Source organism: Rhopilema esculentum, chromosome 18 (assembly GCF_057945365.1).
Source record: "Rhopilema esculentum isolate cy_ngs chromosome 18, ASM5794536v1, whole genome shotgun sequence".
In the NCBI taxonomy this organism is placed as follows: Eukaryota; Metazoa; Cnidaria; class Scyphozoa; order Rhizostomeae; family Rhizostomatidae; genus Rhopilema; species Rhopilema esculentum.
In genome coordinates, this window is record NC_142832.1 from 2205138 (window position 1) to 2220324 (window position 15187).

The following is a 15187-nucleotide window of genomic DNA, read 5'->3' on the forward strand; positions in this document are numbered from 1 at the left end:
CATGACTTTAGGTAATAGGATCAATTGGACACGGTTTCGGTGACAGGATCAACTGGGCTCTAAGAAAGTGGTCGAGTTATCACAAAAGTGACTCAAATATAACGCGAGAACATTTTAGGCATTGTCGCAAATATACGTCTCTTGCTTAGCTAGCGCTTAACCATGCCACGTGGGCTTGATGGCTGTATTGGTCATACTGTTGCTGTATTCCTGTGTATGGAATAAACTTGCAGAGAAATTTAAAGTACAGAGCCACATTGTAAGGCCTTTTTTACTCATTTAATTCACACAGCTCCTAAAGCAAGAATTATGAGATAGGTTATCAAGGGAAAATAGCTTATAGAGATGCTTGAGGAAAAATGGTTTAGAAGGAGAAAAAATCAATGATGCCATCATTAAACAGATTAAATTCGCTTTAAGAGAAGACATGAACAATCGTTATAATGTTCCATAGCACGAGGCAGTATGAACTTACAGGAATAAGCCATGGTGAGTTTGTGGCCTTGGTAACAGGAATGAGCCTTGGTTTGTAGACAATTCGATAAAAGACACAAGTGTTTTGCAAGCAATACTCACAAGGAAATGAAAAGTAGAGTTGCCGTCTTTAAGAAGAGGCAACTAGAATACAAAAAGTAAAGAGTTCAACACGCTTTTGGTTATTGGAGATAAAAATTTACATCAAGATGCCGTAAAGCAACGAGTATCAAAAATTAAATTAAAAATTACATCATTCATATTTGCTACTAAGGGAAACTGGGGACGTTGTCAAGTCCATCCCTTGCAACATACATCTTTTCAAAGCCAATCAATTGCACAACGTTAAATATTTTGGTTAGCATAAAGGCAATACCAGTTTATAGACTGGAATAGAACAGAAGACATCATCAAGTATTTAGTACAGTATCATAAATTGCCAGATATCGACGCCAGAACCAGGGTTGTTTCACCCACGTGGGTTTCTCCATTCATGAAGGCAGTATTGACTCTGCACCACGTTTTCGGCTTGGATTCCTCTCCTAGGGATAAAAGGTGGGAAAATCATTAAAAATGGCAGTAAACCGAATCTCCTAGGGATAAAAGTTGGGAAAATCATTAAAAATAGTAGCCAACTGAATCTCCTAGGGATAAAAGTTGGGAAAATCACTAAAAAAGGTAGCCAACTGAATCTCCTAGGGATAAAAGATGGGAAAATCATTAAAAATAGTAGCCAACCGAATCTTCTAAACTCAGTTTGAAACAATCTCAAGCTTACTTCTCGACAAAAAATCCCTGAAGATAAAGCAAACTTTCCTCGGAATTGAGAAACTAAAAGATTAATCGCGAAGTACCTTCACTATGTGGAAAAAGAGAAATACGCAAGGCCTTTTGAAAAAGGACCCCTAATTAGGCCTTTGTGGATAGAAGTGTGACAAAAATGACATAAATAGCAACAATTATCTGAATGTTAGTGTTAATGCAATGTCTAAAAAAATCTTTGAAGAAAGTGTAGAAACAGTCTGCAAGCATCAAAGCTTAAAATATAATCTACGTCTACAAGTCAAAATTGTAGATGGCACAAAATTTCGGAAACATTTCGTTCGGCATACCTCAAGAGTATAAATGTTGGATAATGACCGAAATCAAGCAGAAATTTTACCAAGCTTTATATTTTACCAAGCTTTTTATTATACCAAACTTTTGTATTGTGCTTGAAGCTCTGCTACCACTAAAATGTTACTGTGCTTACTATTACATTACATTCCCTTTTATTAAAATGCCAAGAAATGATATCTTTTCGTCTTCTAAAGACTCCACGACCCTCGAAAGGTGAGCCAACATAAAAAAAATACACTGAGGGCATCAAATGGAACAAGGCTGACAGTGGAACAAGCAAGGAAAAGGAACAAGCATGCTTTTTTAATTCCTTGCCTGTGAGCAAGGACCAGGAGCTAAGGAAATCATTTTACTATCTTCTGGGGCACGTGAGGCAACAATATTTCATATACACACCTTTTTGCGTTCTAGAACCATGTTATTATCGATAACAATGACTTCGATGCAAATGCATGGAGTAAACACAAGTAAAGTCTTATCGAAGATGCTACACGATTCTTGCGTTGTACGTTTGTACTCGGTCAATTTTCTGATCAAAGGCAGCATCTCTTTTTCTCTATAGATCTTACAAATTCATATCGAAGAATTCAGATTGAATTCAAGCTGGCTATCTGACAAAGCACCCACAAATCCCACGAGGAAAATAGCGAGTGTATCACAAAATGTTTGGAGGTAGCGTTCGCTCGCATCGCTGGAAATACCCGATGCATCAAACGTATGAAGAGAAAGCAAAAGCAATGCCGTAAATTATTTTATATTCCTTCAAATGGAAAAAATAAGATTGAGCCACTCAGTTGAAGAAAATTTGAGAAATATAATCAGTGACGTCATTGGCTGGTGACAGCCACTGAAACGCTTTTACATCGATGAATGAAGAAGTAAAGCATAGGGTCTAAAATAGCCCTGAGTGCGAGAAGACCATAAAAATATCGCAAAGGACTTCGATTGCTCGCGAAGAACAGAAAGTTGATCGCATAAGGAAAGTTGCAGGCAATGAAAATGATGGTGACACATATGGAATGAATAAGAACTCGCTTGCTTTGCTTCATGCTCGCTGTACTGTTGGTTCTCAAAACCGGAGACCTAAATGTTGCTTGACAAATTATAACACAGTACATTACAATAAGCATAACGCCGAAGACGAGCAATTGATAACATGATACGATTCCGACTCTTTCGCTGTATACATTGAGAACAGCATAAGTTAGGCCAACACACCAAGCAATAGCAATGCAAACGTGGCATTTCGCTGTGGAGAACACACGACTGAAGGACAATGGAAATCTGACTGCACATAATCTTTGAACAGCAATAAAAACGATATGGATACACGATATTGCTAAAAAACCAAAAATCAATTTCTGAGAGACAACTCGGACAGTATTGAATACAGGGTGAATTGTCGCTGAACTTGAGTATGTAGCCAAGAAAGTCCCACCGTAGAACACGTACGATGCACAAGCAAGCAAATCCGCAAAACCAAGGGAAACAAGAGTTAGGTAAAAAGCCGTCATTTTCCGTCGATTGCACGTTATTGATACAAATTCAACTGCGTTTAGCCATAGTCCAATTATGCCAAAACAAAGCCAGACGATAATAGACGGGTTCCATTGGTATCTCTCGTCACCACCACGGATATTACCTTTCAACGTACTGTTCATCGGGGTTGTTGTATTAACAATTTTCATGTTCGATACCTTAGTTCATGCAACGATGTGGCCAGCACTACTTTTAAAAGTAAACAGCAAACGACAACCAACGACTCTATATATATCTATACCTTCAGACAATCTGTTCATACATGATTAATGAAGGAGGAGCCTGTCTAAATATTACTGTTAAAAACGCAAATTATTATCCATTACAATCTTTGTATTTCTCGATGATCCGAACATTTCATCAAAAAACTTTGCAATTAAACGGTTCAAGTACTTTTGAGGATAATGTCTTGGTACTCATAGTCAATATGTCTTATTCTAAATTTTTATCAGCAAGATTGCTTTATCTGTTCAAACATTATTAAGAATAGGAAGTTGAAAACATTTTATATTTGGAAACAAGTAATTGCGAGGAGCAGCAAAAAATAAATTGAATCTAAAAGATAGCAGCTACTGATCGGCAAAGCAAGAATACGATTATTTGGACAAAAGTTTAATAAATGTCGTTCACAGCAGGTGTGATTCCCAGACAGGCAAAAGTCATGAAACACTACAATAGGTGCGCCTCGAGCATTCAAATAATCCAACAGCTCTAAAATGCCAATTTCCGAAGGAGAGAAATTTCGATCAATCGAGTCAAAGCACAAACAGAAACAACGCAGACAAGCAGACAAATAATTGTTCCAATAAACTACGTAGAACCTTAGGATAATACGGAAAAGTAAAGCCGCCCCGAGTATGGGACGCTTGCAAATGATTTCTCTTTTGATAAATCTATTACCATCACACAACATTAATCTAAAACCCCAAAAACTTCCTATTACTTCCCATTACTTCCAAATACCTACCATTACATTAGTTAGTCAACTCTCGACATTCAGACACCTATCCTTATGCGAGTTGTGCCGATGCGGGAAAGGTTGTATAGAGTCTCGTCATTCTGTCAAATAAGCTACTTAAGTCCTTTGTCAAAAAGGATCGCGGCAGTTCCACAGTCGCTTAATAAATATGTTTTACTATGACTTCCTGGCTGATAATCTGATGTATTCATACCAAAAAAGAGAGACTAAGGTTGTCATACCTGAGGTATCTGCATCGATGCTCCCAAATTCTGCCTTCTGCCTCTTTGGCATCATTTGTCTCTTTGCTACTCCACAATCTTTCACCCACTGCTAAAGCTCTGCCCCTAAATAAAAACATGAAAATTCAATAAAACTGAATGAAAATTTTGATTTTATCAAAGTTCTGTGTAGGTAGAGTTTTCATCGATAGTTAGAATCACAACACTTGCTAAAGATACCAGCAAATGATATTTCCTTTTTACACAAAGCCAAGATGATCGTGGAACTACCAAAATAACGAGCAGAAATCTTCAGAACATTCGTGTCTGGGTTTTGGTAGTGAAAAAATTTACGATGACAAAACTGAGCAAGATATATTTAACTGAAAGAGAAATAGGTGTAACCATTACATACTGAGAACTGGTCTTGAAACTGTCTTGAAATACATTTTACTATAAATCAAAATTTGAAACCTATGCTTGGGCTAGGCCGCATTCGATACAAAATGTTTAGAAAACTTATAAAATTACTGGAAAACAAATATGGTTACTAAAAGATGGCAGATCAACTTGAGGAGTCTTGGTTTACAAAAGATATGACCGAGATCACGGCTATATGAAAGTTTATAATCTCCTGAGTTGACCGGGATTTTCTGGTGAAACGGTTTTCATACAAAATTGTGTTCAGACAACCGGTTTTACTTGAGTAAGTTGTGCCAAAAGTTGTGCCATTCTAGGGCTGGCGGCTGTGAGGAATGTCATTTAAAGCAAAAATGAATTTCCTCTCCGCACCTTTCTATCGTACTCAAAAGCTTTTGTACTAACTAAAATTCCTCCTCGCACCTTTCTATCGTACTCAAAGGCTTTTGTACTAACTAAAGTTCCATTAACAAGGTCAACAAAAATGAAAGAGGAAAAAGCATATCATAAGCTGACCATGTTCTTGACAGCAAGTTTGTTCCATCCACCCATTCACCCCACATACAACCGGTTCCACCAATGACAAGATCCTTCTGCTCCTTTGTACCAGTGAAATCTTGAGGGTCACATTTATAATACTAAAGGTAAAAGTAACATTGAAAAGCTTCACAAAACACTACACAAATAACTACACGGCAGCCATTTTTGAGATTAACAACATTTTTGAGATGTCCTAGCTGGCAAATTAATAATCTTGCAAAAAGGGTTAGGTAGGGTGAAAATAAAATCTTAACGGGCCCTTCGCCACACAAACTTTCACAACGCCGTAACCACCCTAATTATATACAGTCTAAAAAATTCCAGTTCAATCAATTGTTATTTGATAGTGCGAGATTGCTAGCCAGAGGCTATTGGGTAAACAAAGCTGTGCATATATGACATTGAGGGCAAGATATTTTTCAATAGCAGTAGAAAAAAACTTCATGTATCCACTGTTGTCGTACAAAGCCCGAAGCTTGGCTATCTCATACTGTCATATTTTCTAAAATAAGATGCTTAAATATCTCATCTTAGGCTGTTTTGGAAAAATAAACTTACATTTACGAAATAAACTCCAAATAGAAAAATCAACTTACATTTGGCCAGTCAGGACCGTATGAAATATAGTTCAGATACCAGCAGGACGACAAGATCGCTCTGTAACCCTGTGCTGTAACTTTGGCCATCTCGTTTTGCCAGCCTCCTTTCCATACATTTACTATGGTGTCTTGCTTTACCTAAATGCAAAGATACAGTTGATAAAAATGACTTACGCTATTCCATTTCTCACTATGGCAACAGAACACCATCACTATCTAGTCTAGCCTAAACTAAACAAACTTTGACGCTGACTAAACAAACAAAATTCAAGTAAAAAAATTAGGCTTCAGTTAATTAAACATATCTATGCAGAAACAACGTCTCTAAAACGAAATGGCCTTTGACAATGGCAGTATTATGAAAACCTAAGGATTAAGCGGTTACAAAAAAATGGAAAGGGGCGGAGGGGTGGGGGGGGGCAACCGAGCGTTTATAATTGAAATGTCTTGCAAGAAAAGGGGGCACATCGGGCATTATTGGAAGAACTTGCATGAAATGTTATGCTCTGTATGCGCAACGAATACAAAGGTATACACTTGCAATCTTTCTGCATTTTCAAAATAGTGAAGGCCTTGTCCAAAAAGGCCCAGTGAACACAAAAGTACACACTCCAACTGATCGTTATGGGACAGCTCTTGAGAAATATCTCACAATTTGATGTTCTACGAAATACTAATTACCTTAACGCCGTTATCGATAACTTCTTGCCAGATAACGTATCCTTTCTTAAGTCCATTGATTATGTCAATCAACCTAGAATAGAATGAAAATGAAAGGCTGCCCCATTTGAAGAATCCTGGAAATAAGAAAGACTTTTGCTCCCGAAAAGTCCTAAGTCTATTGGAGTCTGAAACTATTGCAGTTTTATTCAATAAGCTGGAATCCTCATTAAAAACAAAAGATGCTTCAAGGGTCCTTTACAGACAGGAAAGCATCGTTTGAAACTACCTACAATCGAGACCCAGTACTGTGGGGCTTTTTCGCCATATTGTCTTAATATTTGATACAGGGCCCAAACATGTGGATTAGAGTTCGAAGACAGTGAGCATACACAGAAAATCAATCGAGACCCGGTGCGACATCTGAAACATCTAAAACGGACTCGCTGCTATGCGAATGCAGAAATATCATTATGCCACTGTAAGTTAAACATAGTTTTATCAATTTTTCTTTAGAAGTTGACAGTTTTCCATCAAAGGATTAACACCTACTTTTGCTCATAGTACTGCTCAAGGGCAGAATAATTTTGGACACCATGTTCATCCATCCATTTCTTTATGATTGGGTTCGTCTGCCTAAAACACATAATAAACCTCAATTGCTTAGAACGCTCAACTCTTCAGTCTATGAACTACATTGCCAAACATGACTAAACTTTTGTTCTGTTAGATTAGACCTGTGCACAGTCATAACAAGGGCTTGAGTTGGTCAACATAAGTCTCCCTACTGATCTTCTTTCCCTACTGATCTTCTACTGATCTACTGATCTTCTTCTTAGAAAAGCTAAAAGGACCAGTCTATAGAGCAAAGTAAAAGAAACAAAAATGTACATTTGTTGCTAAAAACATGCTTAGCTAGCTGCTAAACATGCGGAAATTAAAGCATGAACTATTTAAGTAAATTTAGGGTTCAATGATAAATTTAGAAAAATCTTTACTGCCGATCCTTTTAGAGAGGTCGTTATTCTCTGTCATGAAAGTATAAATTTGATCAAAGAATTTAATTTACCAGCAATAGAATGATACTTCATCCCCTCCAAGATGCATATAATAATCCGGGAAAACTTCTGAAATTTCGGTGAAAAAGGACTTGAGAAAATCATAATTCGCATCAATTGTTGGGTCTATTGGTCCAAGACTTCTACAATAAAACAAGATGTAAGACATTAAATCATGTTTTCAAATACAATTCTGAATGATGCTTAGAAAATTTTGCTTTGATCGAGCAGACACTCCAAATATGTTTAAAAATACTCAGTTGTTGACATGAAATTCAAATCATACATACTGGAAGCACATAATTAATAATCATATTTCTGAACATGATTCAACAAATATCCCTTGATTGATCTAGGCTGTTCTTTTTTATTTCAAAGAACCTCTTTTGAAGTGTGATTCCACTCTCTTTTATAACTTATAAAATCTGTACTCAAGCTCCGAAACAAAACATTGTGTTTATTGCTTTAAAATAAAAAATTTAGACGATACATTGGAATTACAAGATCTGCTTTAGATATTACAGTTAAGAGGCTTCGCATATTAGAATGAATCGTGGAAGACTGTTCGCGATGTGATAAGAAATTCAATAACTTTGATGTCCTACCCGTCAGGCTTGGAGCCACTGTAACATTTTGTGAGCAAATTAGGAATGCTGTACCAGGAACGAGTGTGGCCCTTTAAGAAAAAATTAGGGTTTTTATATTGAATACAAGGAAAATCTTGCGTCATTACATAGTTTAAAGAAGTTAACATGAGATGTAGAAGAGAGGGAGGCAACAAGTAAAATTGGCTAACATGAGACAGTGGGAGGAAAATATTAAGTAAATTAGAAGTGAATTTTATGACCATTTGAAAGCAAAGTTTTGGAATGGGCATACCGGAGTATCAAATTCAGGCATAACACGGATTCCTCTGTTTGCAGCGTACTGGATAACAGTTTGAACATCATCTGGCGTGTATATATGGGTCTTATTGTTCCATGCACCCTGAAATACAACAAGCATTAAGTGTCAGGTATCTTTCCCTTGACAAGTATGTACTTTAAAAGTTTCTCTTTTCTAATACTAAGCTGACCTGTGTGAAGCCTTTTGCATTGATTAATTTTGACGCTATTTAACTTGATGGTAATTGATTGACGTAAGAATAAATGTGATGATGACAAAGATGATGAAAGTGATTATCATGATTACAATGATTGGTGATGATATGTTAATGCTCACGATGATTAAGACAATGAGGCAGATTGTGATCAAGTGGACAATGGTAACTGATGATGATCATGATGATGGTGATCGATGGTAGCGAAAATGATTAACCATGATTCATGATTATAATTGATGAAGATGACATGTTTATTATAATTGCTGATAAAATAGAGGACCATGGTTTTGGCACAGAAAATACAAACCAAAAAGGCAATATTGTTTGATCAGTTTGATCATAGTCCATTCTAAATTATAAATGAGTCTTTTCGTAACACTTACTTGGCTATGAAGCGTTGGAAAGGTTTTACTGACATATGGGAAGGCTTGGTTGTCAACAATATGCCAGTGAAGAACATTGAATTTACTGTAAGCCATTGCATCCTATAAGTACAAAAGAACATGAAATTAGGTAAAATCGATTTATCAGTTATCTCTGCATTGTGCGAACCCCTTTTTGAAATGGGGACTGCTCAAAGGGTAATTGCTACAATATATGCATGCAAATACCATCACATTCACACGACACAGCAGTGATTTACTATATATTCCATGGCATAGTTCTGCAGGATTTGAACAGTGCAATAATGTGCATGCATTGGATTGCTGGAGGGGCTATTCACTCTTGCAAACAGCATAAAGATTTCTCATGAAAACAAATTATTTCCAAAGATTTTTTAATAAAACAACTGGATTTCCACTAGAGGTTTTTACGCCCTCGCTCAAGACTGTTTACGTGAGTGACAGCTTGTCAGATGCATAATCATTGAGGCACAGCATTCAATCATTAGCAATAATTTTATCAAATAATATTGAGTATGATCTATAATAAATCCAAAAGCTGTCGATAGAAAAAAAACAACAATTTTCTTCTACATGCTTTCCTAATCTTGAAAATTTCCCATCCCTTCACCATCTTCTTCTTCTGAATCTAAAAACTTCTTTTTCTACATGCATCTATTTTTCTGTCATCTTACTGTCATTCAGCTGCTCATTTAGCCTTCTATTTCCTTTTTTTGAAAATAAAAGTATGTTCACTTTGGGAAACTGCCAGGTTAGTATTATAATCTACTTGAATTCAGGAACACATATAAATTGGCATTTCAGATGCATTGGAAGTTTGAGAATACTGAATACCCTTCAACATTGAAATTGGACAAATATATAGTTAGATTATCAGTTTAGCCAACAAACATAAACTGTGTTATCATTGCTAACAACTTTAATGGTCTCATAACATTATCAATGCTCGTAAATGTTCCCTCTAATGCCTACATCAGAAATCCATGCTATATTTTAGATGTTGAATGGATGTTTCATATATGGATCTCATTAATGCTAAACAACAAAGTACTTTCAACATAAATTTAAAGATATTGAAAACTATTCAGAGAAGCCACAAGGAATAACTAAACATACACCAAATTCAAATGCCAGGTGAATGAATTCATATAAAGGCAAAGCAAAGTAAAGCTTGGTGCTTACCACAAACTTCAGGATGATTGGCAATGCAATAAAATGCCTTGAGGTATCAATGAGAAATCCTCTGTGGTGAAATCGTGGAAAGTCGACAATCTGATTCATCTGAACAAAGTACTACAACAAAAATAGGATCAATATTAAATCTGACATGTTCACTCTATTTAATCTACTGTTAGAAATGCAAGTACATTGAAGCGAGAAAAGAGGTGCTAAATGGTGGATATACTGTATGAGATATTACCTGGCTTGAATACAAATAAAAAAAATTAGCTATAAGTTTTAAGGCAGAGTTTCAGTGTGCTTGCTTTATTAAGACCATTATTTCATTTAAATTTCTAGTAGTTGTTATAAAAGTTCTTTACTTCTATATGTTTAGCCTGGTTCAATAAACTAGTGATGAACTAATGATTAAAAGACATCCAGTATGCTAATAGTTTACAAAGAAAGATGATGTGGGATTTTGAGGATGAGGGTACCCTCCATACCAAATATTCACTAAAGACATGCAAATCTGTCAACAAAAAAACTTGGTAACGATTAATGATACTCAACTTGGTCATAAAACAAATTGATTGAAAGCATTAATGCTAAGGTTGATGTACATAAATGGAATCAACTGAAAACTTACTGATCCACTCTCATTCTGATGAACAACTTGACTAAAAGTTTCAAGTCCTGAAAAGAAAAAAAGAGACAATCACTGAAATATCAAAAAGCTCAAGATATAGATAAACATATGACAGCCATAGGTAGAAGCACTGTTGATCAAACTTTCAAATCTGCCAAAGAAAGAAATGCTGTTAAACCTGTTTGCATATTCATAACAGAATAAAAAGTTCTTTTCAAACAATTGAAACTTCCTTCTAAAAAGTTTGATATGTCCATCTTTTTTCTACTGTATTTTTTTATCTAGTTTTTTTGCATGCTCCTTTTTGTTTTCCCATAATAGCAGAAGCAGCAGCACATTCCTCATTGGAGTCCATGACAAATGCGGGAACGCTTTTAAAAGCAATTCAATTTATTGAATGAATGTTATTGGCAAGCCTCTCAGTAGAAATTCTAGTAGGTGTGTGGATGATCGCGCTTTGAAGAAAATTTTTTTCCTAGAGGCGTGCAATTTCAAACTTCCAGCTTAAATCACCCAGGAAAACGGTAATATCAGTATTATTGTTGCTACAGCTTTTCCATACAAATTTTAGGCTTTTTGGTACCAAAGTATTATAAAGAATTTTTCTTACAAGTGTTATAGACACATAAAAAAAACTTCTATTATTGTGATCCCAACGTAAATTGGCAACAGTAATGTACAGAACAAACTTAGCTAGACTTTAAACACTTTTTTAATCTAAAAATTACTTCCTGTAAAGATCATACTCAACCAGCATAGAAAGTTTATCACTGTTCAAAAGGCATATTCTGTCATGGGATTTCCTAAACAATGAACGCTGTGATTAAAAAATTATTTCTGGGGCAACAACAAGCTTCTGATCAAAAAGAAATCTTTGCAAATTGTTTAGGCGTGTTTATCGCTACTTTTGAGAAGCAGGTGCGTGAAAAAATGAGCACCTTCCTCACCTAGGTGCATACCAAGGCGCACGCAGGCATGCAATATACGCCTCAAACTGAAAGATCTGAAATGGAGACTTCTTTAAGTTGAACAATTTGATTTATTGAATTCAATTAAATAGTGTACTTCAGCCCTAAGATGAAAGGTATCACAAAATTCAGATAAAAAGAGGGACAAATACAAAAAACAACTAAAGACTGGGAAATTTTTTTGGCAAGATCACTTTGAATTTTTTGAAAAAATAAGGTGTCTCTGGGGCAAATTATTGCTCATTTTTATTAATGACACAAAAGATGTGTTGTTTGAAAAGAACAGGTGAGATGGTCTGTTTTCCTATGACACATATTTTATATGAGAAACATTGCTACTTTATATATATGCATTACTTTATCTTCCTAGGGGGAATCTTTAGGAACATGATATCAAAGCCCCTGACCATTAGAAGTAACATATAACTCTTTTATTGAATGATACCTCTCAGTGCTCCCCAAACAGTTGTAGCTGTCAGCATTGAATTTGGTGACTGGATATCCAATTCATCTACATAAAAAATATAATATACAAGATGAAATTTTAAAATAACACTCTAAGGCTTAATTAAATATCAGCAAATCAGTAGGGAAGAACTCTTAGAGAAAATTCAAGACCAATGTATTGAATGATGTTTATTGAAAATTACGCCTTTAGGAACAACAAAAGGTTGCAGAGAGCAACAAAATGGGTGTAAGTTTAGTTGTATATTTGAGAGCAACTGCAGATTCAGTCTGCAGTTTTGACTTTTTGCGTGCATTTACTCAAATTGGGCTGGCCTGCAGAGCATGGCAGTTCTCAATAAAACATTAGGCTGGAGTTTCCCAGTAAACTGCCATTTTGCAGTAATCTATCAGGTGTGGTCTTTTAATAAACAACTGTATTTTTACAGCACACTTTTAAACTTTTGACGATCAGTTGGTTCTGATTGCTGACCAACATAAGTTAAAGTTGTATGAGCATTATGATAAAACTTATAATAAACCTTAAAATCCTAATTGATTAGCATTTCAAAATTCCATATTGTTTAGACCAAGATAAAAACGGAAGGATTTCCAAATTTTCCAAAGGGTGATATTTGGAAAGCTTGCAGCCTTGAGTTCCCAGACAAGGGTTAACTAGAATTAAAAGTTTTTATTATAAATAGCTACTTTGAAGTGCTAGTAACTGCTATGTTAAAAAAAGAGTTCGAGATTATTGAGTTTATGCGCTCATCTGCCACACACACTGCTGCAGACTGGACCTCGCACCAATTAATTGTTTAAACAGATTAGGGGAGGCCGATTTAGTGCTACCTTGTCAGCTTTATCAAAAGGCGTTATTATAGGATGATCTATACTGGGATACAGTTATTTTAGAAAAATACATACATGATTCGTCTGTTGACAGCTCCATTGGAGCGTACTCATTGCTAACTTTTATTTGGAGGGTTTCTACTTGTTCCATCTTCCATTCTGTAGAAACCTTGGTATCAGGGAAAGTAAGAGGCATGTATCTTGCCATTGCTAAGGACAAAACAGAGCTTTGTTGTCCAGCAACCGAAAACTTAAACTTTGCAGGATCCACAGCAAAATACTTGTCAGAGCGACTTTCTCTTTGCGGTTTAGGCCATACTGAACCACTTACGTAGTTCTGCCCTTTGCCAACGAACTCTGTTTCTTCTAGCAAACCAAGAGGATCGGTGAGCGATGGCTTGCCACATTCTACAATTGCAAAACCGGCAAGTGCGAAGACAAACGTCTGAAGTATAGACGCCATTTTACCGTTTGAACGCGGAAGCTGTTGCTGCGATTGAGAACTGGAGACAAGGGCAGTCACCAGGCACGCGCAAATCATTCTATAGTCACGTGAAGCAGAATGCAGCGCATGATTGTAGGGCAAGGGTAGGGAAGAGGGGCTCCATAAAATAAGCCCAGACAATCAAATCAAAATTCCTATTCTGTGCCAAAAACCTGAAACTCCTTATTTCAGAAATGCCCATGTGTCTTCTACTTTTAGAGTGTATTATTTTTGTTTGCCAAGCTTTCATCTTGTTATTGCTAAATGCTTCCTCTCATCGCTGGTTCTATCTGACTCAATTAGTGTGTCAATGTAATTGTTACTTTAAATTTTTTGGTGGACGCTTTAATTTCAACCGTATATTTCCTTTTATTCTTTTCATAGCAGTACACCTTTTTATATAAATATGAAAAAGTATTCAATATCTCTTGCCTATAAAAATAACACAGGACAGAAGAGGCGGTGCAACATGTTCGATGATAGTTGAAATGTACCTCTGCGTGTTTTCATGATTTGAAAAAGAATCTAAGCCACGCAAGTTTACATAGTTACAGCTGCACCAAGGAACGTTCTTTTCCGGGAACAAGGCATAGGTAGAGGATAACCAGCACGGCAACAAAGAGAGGCAATTTTTTGCTTTGAATTTTTATTTCAATATTTTCAATTCAGTAAGGAAAAGGTTTACGGCAAATATTTTTATTCACAAAAGGGGTTTCCCGTGTACCTTAACTGGCTACGACACCCGGGGGGGGGGGGGGGGGGGCAATCGATCTGAGGGTCTTACCAAATGGTGAAGAAACTTATCAAAGAAGGACCAGGCACGTACAAAGAAATGGATGCTACCAATGACATAATTTTCGTCCTTATGCTACCATTTTAGGTTATTGTCAAGAAACACTACCATTTGAGGGCAATTTTTTAACATTTAAGCTTGGTCCTCATTAACCCTGACTGGACCCCCTGTTAGGCCATAATGGGAGTAACCCCCCTCCCGGGCTACAACACCAGGAAACACTGGAAGTAAGAAAAAGCAGATCAAGTCACTCTTCAAATTTGAAATGTTGCTCATCGTTAAAGGACATAATGTCTTTCGACAATAAGAATCTGTGCACGTGATCTCGAAATTGGGAGATTTCAAAAAATGCAACACCGAGACTACCCAATGCCAATCCTCCAACGACATGTACCTGAAAGAACTGAAAAGTTCGAAGTTTGCAACTATTGTCTATCAGTTGGGTAAGATACAAAATGCACTTTATTGTGCTGTGTCCATTGAAACTGAATGAAAATTTAAAGACACCAGAACAAACATTTGATACTTAAAATTCCAGGCAGTCGTCTTGAATATGTTTGTTTGGCTTTTAAGCAAGGAGGATAGATTATGTCTAGAATTGATTTCAAATTTTGTGTCGAAATCATTAAAACTGAAAGAAGAGATATTTCTATGTTTGGTTTTCTGTTATTTACATGACATTGTTAATTGCTAAATGCAAATTGACGCCTTTTTCTATTTCTTTGTAATCTTATAATTTCAGGAA

The 15187-nt window shown here is 36.2% G+C and overlaps 1 protein-coding gene across 1 annotated transcript; it reads right to left on the bottom strand.

The window, feature by feature from the left end:
* Window positions 1-557: 557 nt before the first annotated feature.
* Window positions 558-13668, bottom strand: LOC135680745 (beta-hexosaminidase subunit alpha). Its single transcript, XM_065194902.2, has 14 exons — window positions 13241-13668; window positions 12315-12380; window positions 10902-10948; window positions 10277-10387; window positions 9074-9175; window positions 8468-8575; window positions 8194-8264; window positions 7600-7731; window positions 7083-7166; window positions 6552-6624; window positions 5868-6008; window positions 5248-5369; window positions 4333-4437; window positions 558-1016 (listed from the first exon to the last, which is right to left on the bottom strand). The coding sequence occupies exons 1-14, from the start codon at window positions 13626-13628 to the stop codon at window positions 944-946; spliced, it is 1623 nt and encodes a 540-aa protein (XP_065050974.1). The 5' UTR covers window positions 13629-13668; the 3' UTR covers window positions 558-943.
* Between the last annotated feature and the right edge of the window lie 1519 nt (window positions 13669-15187).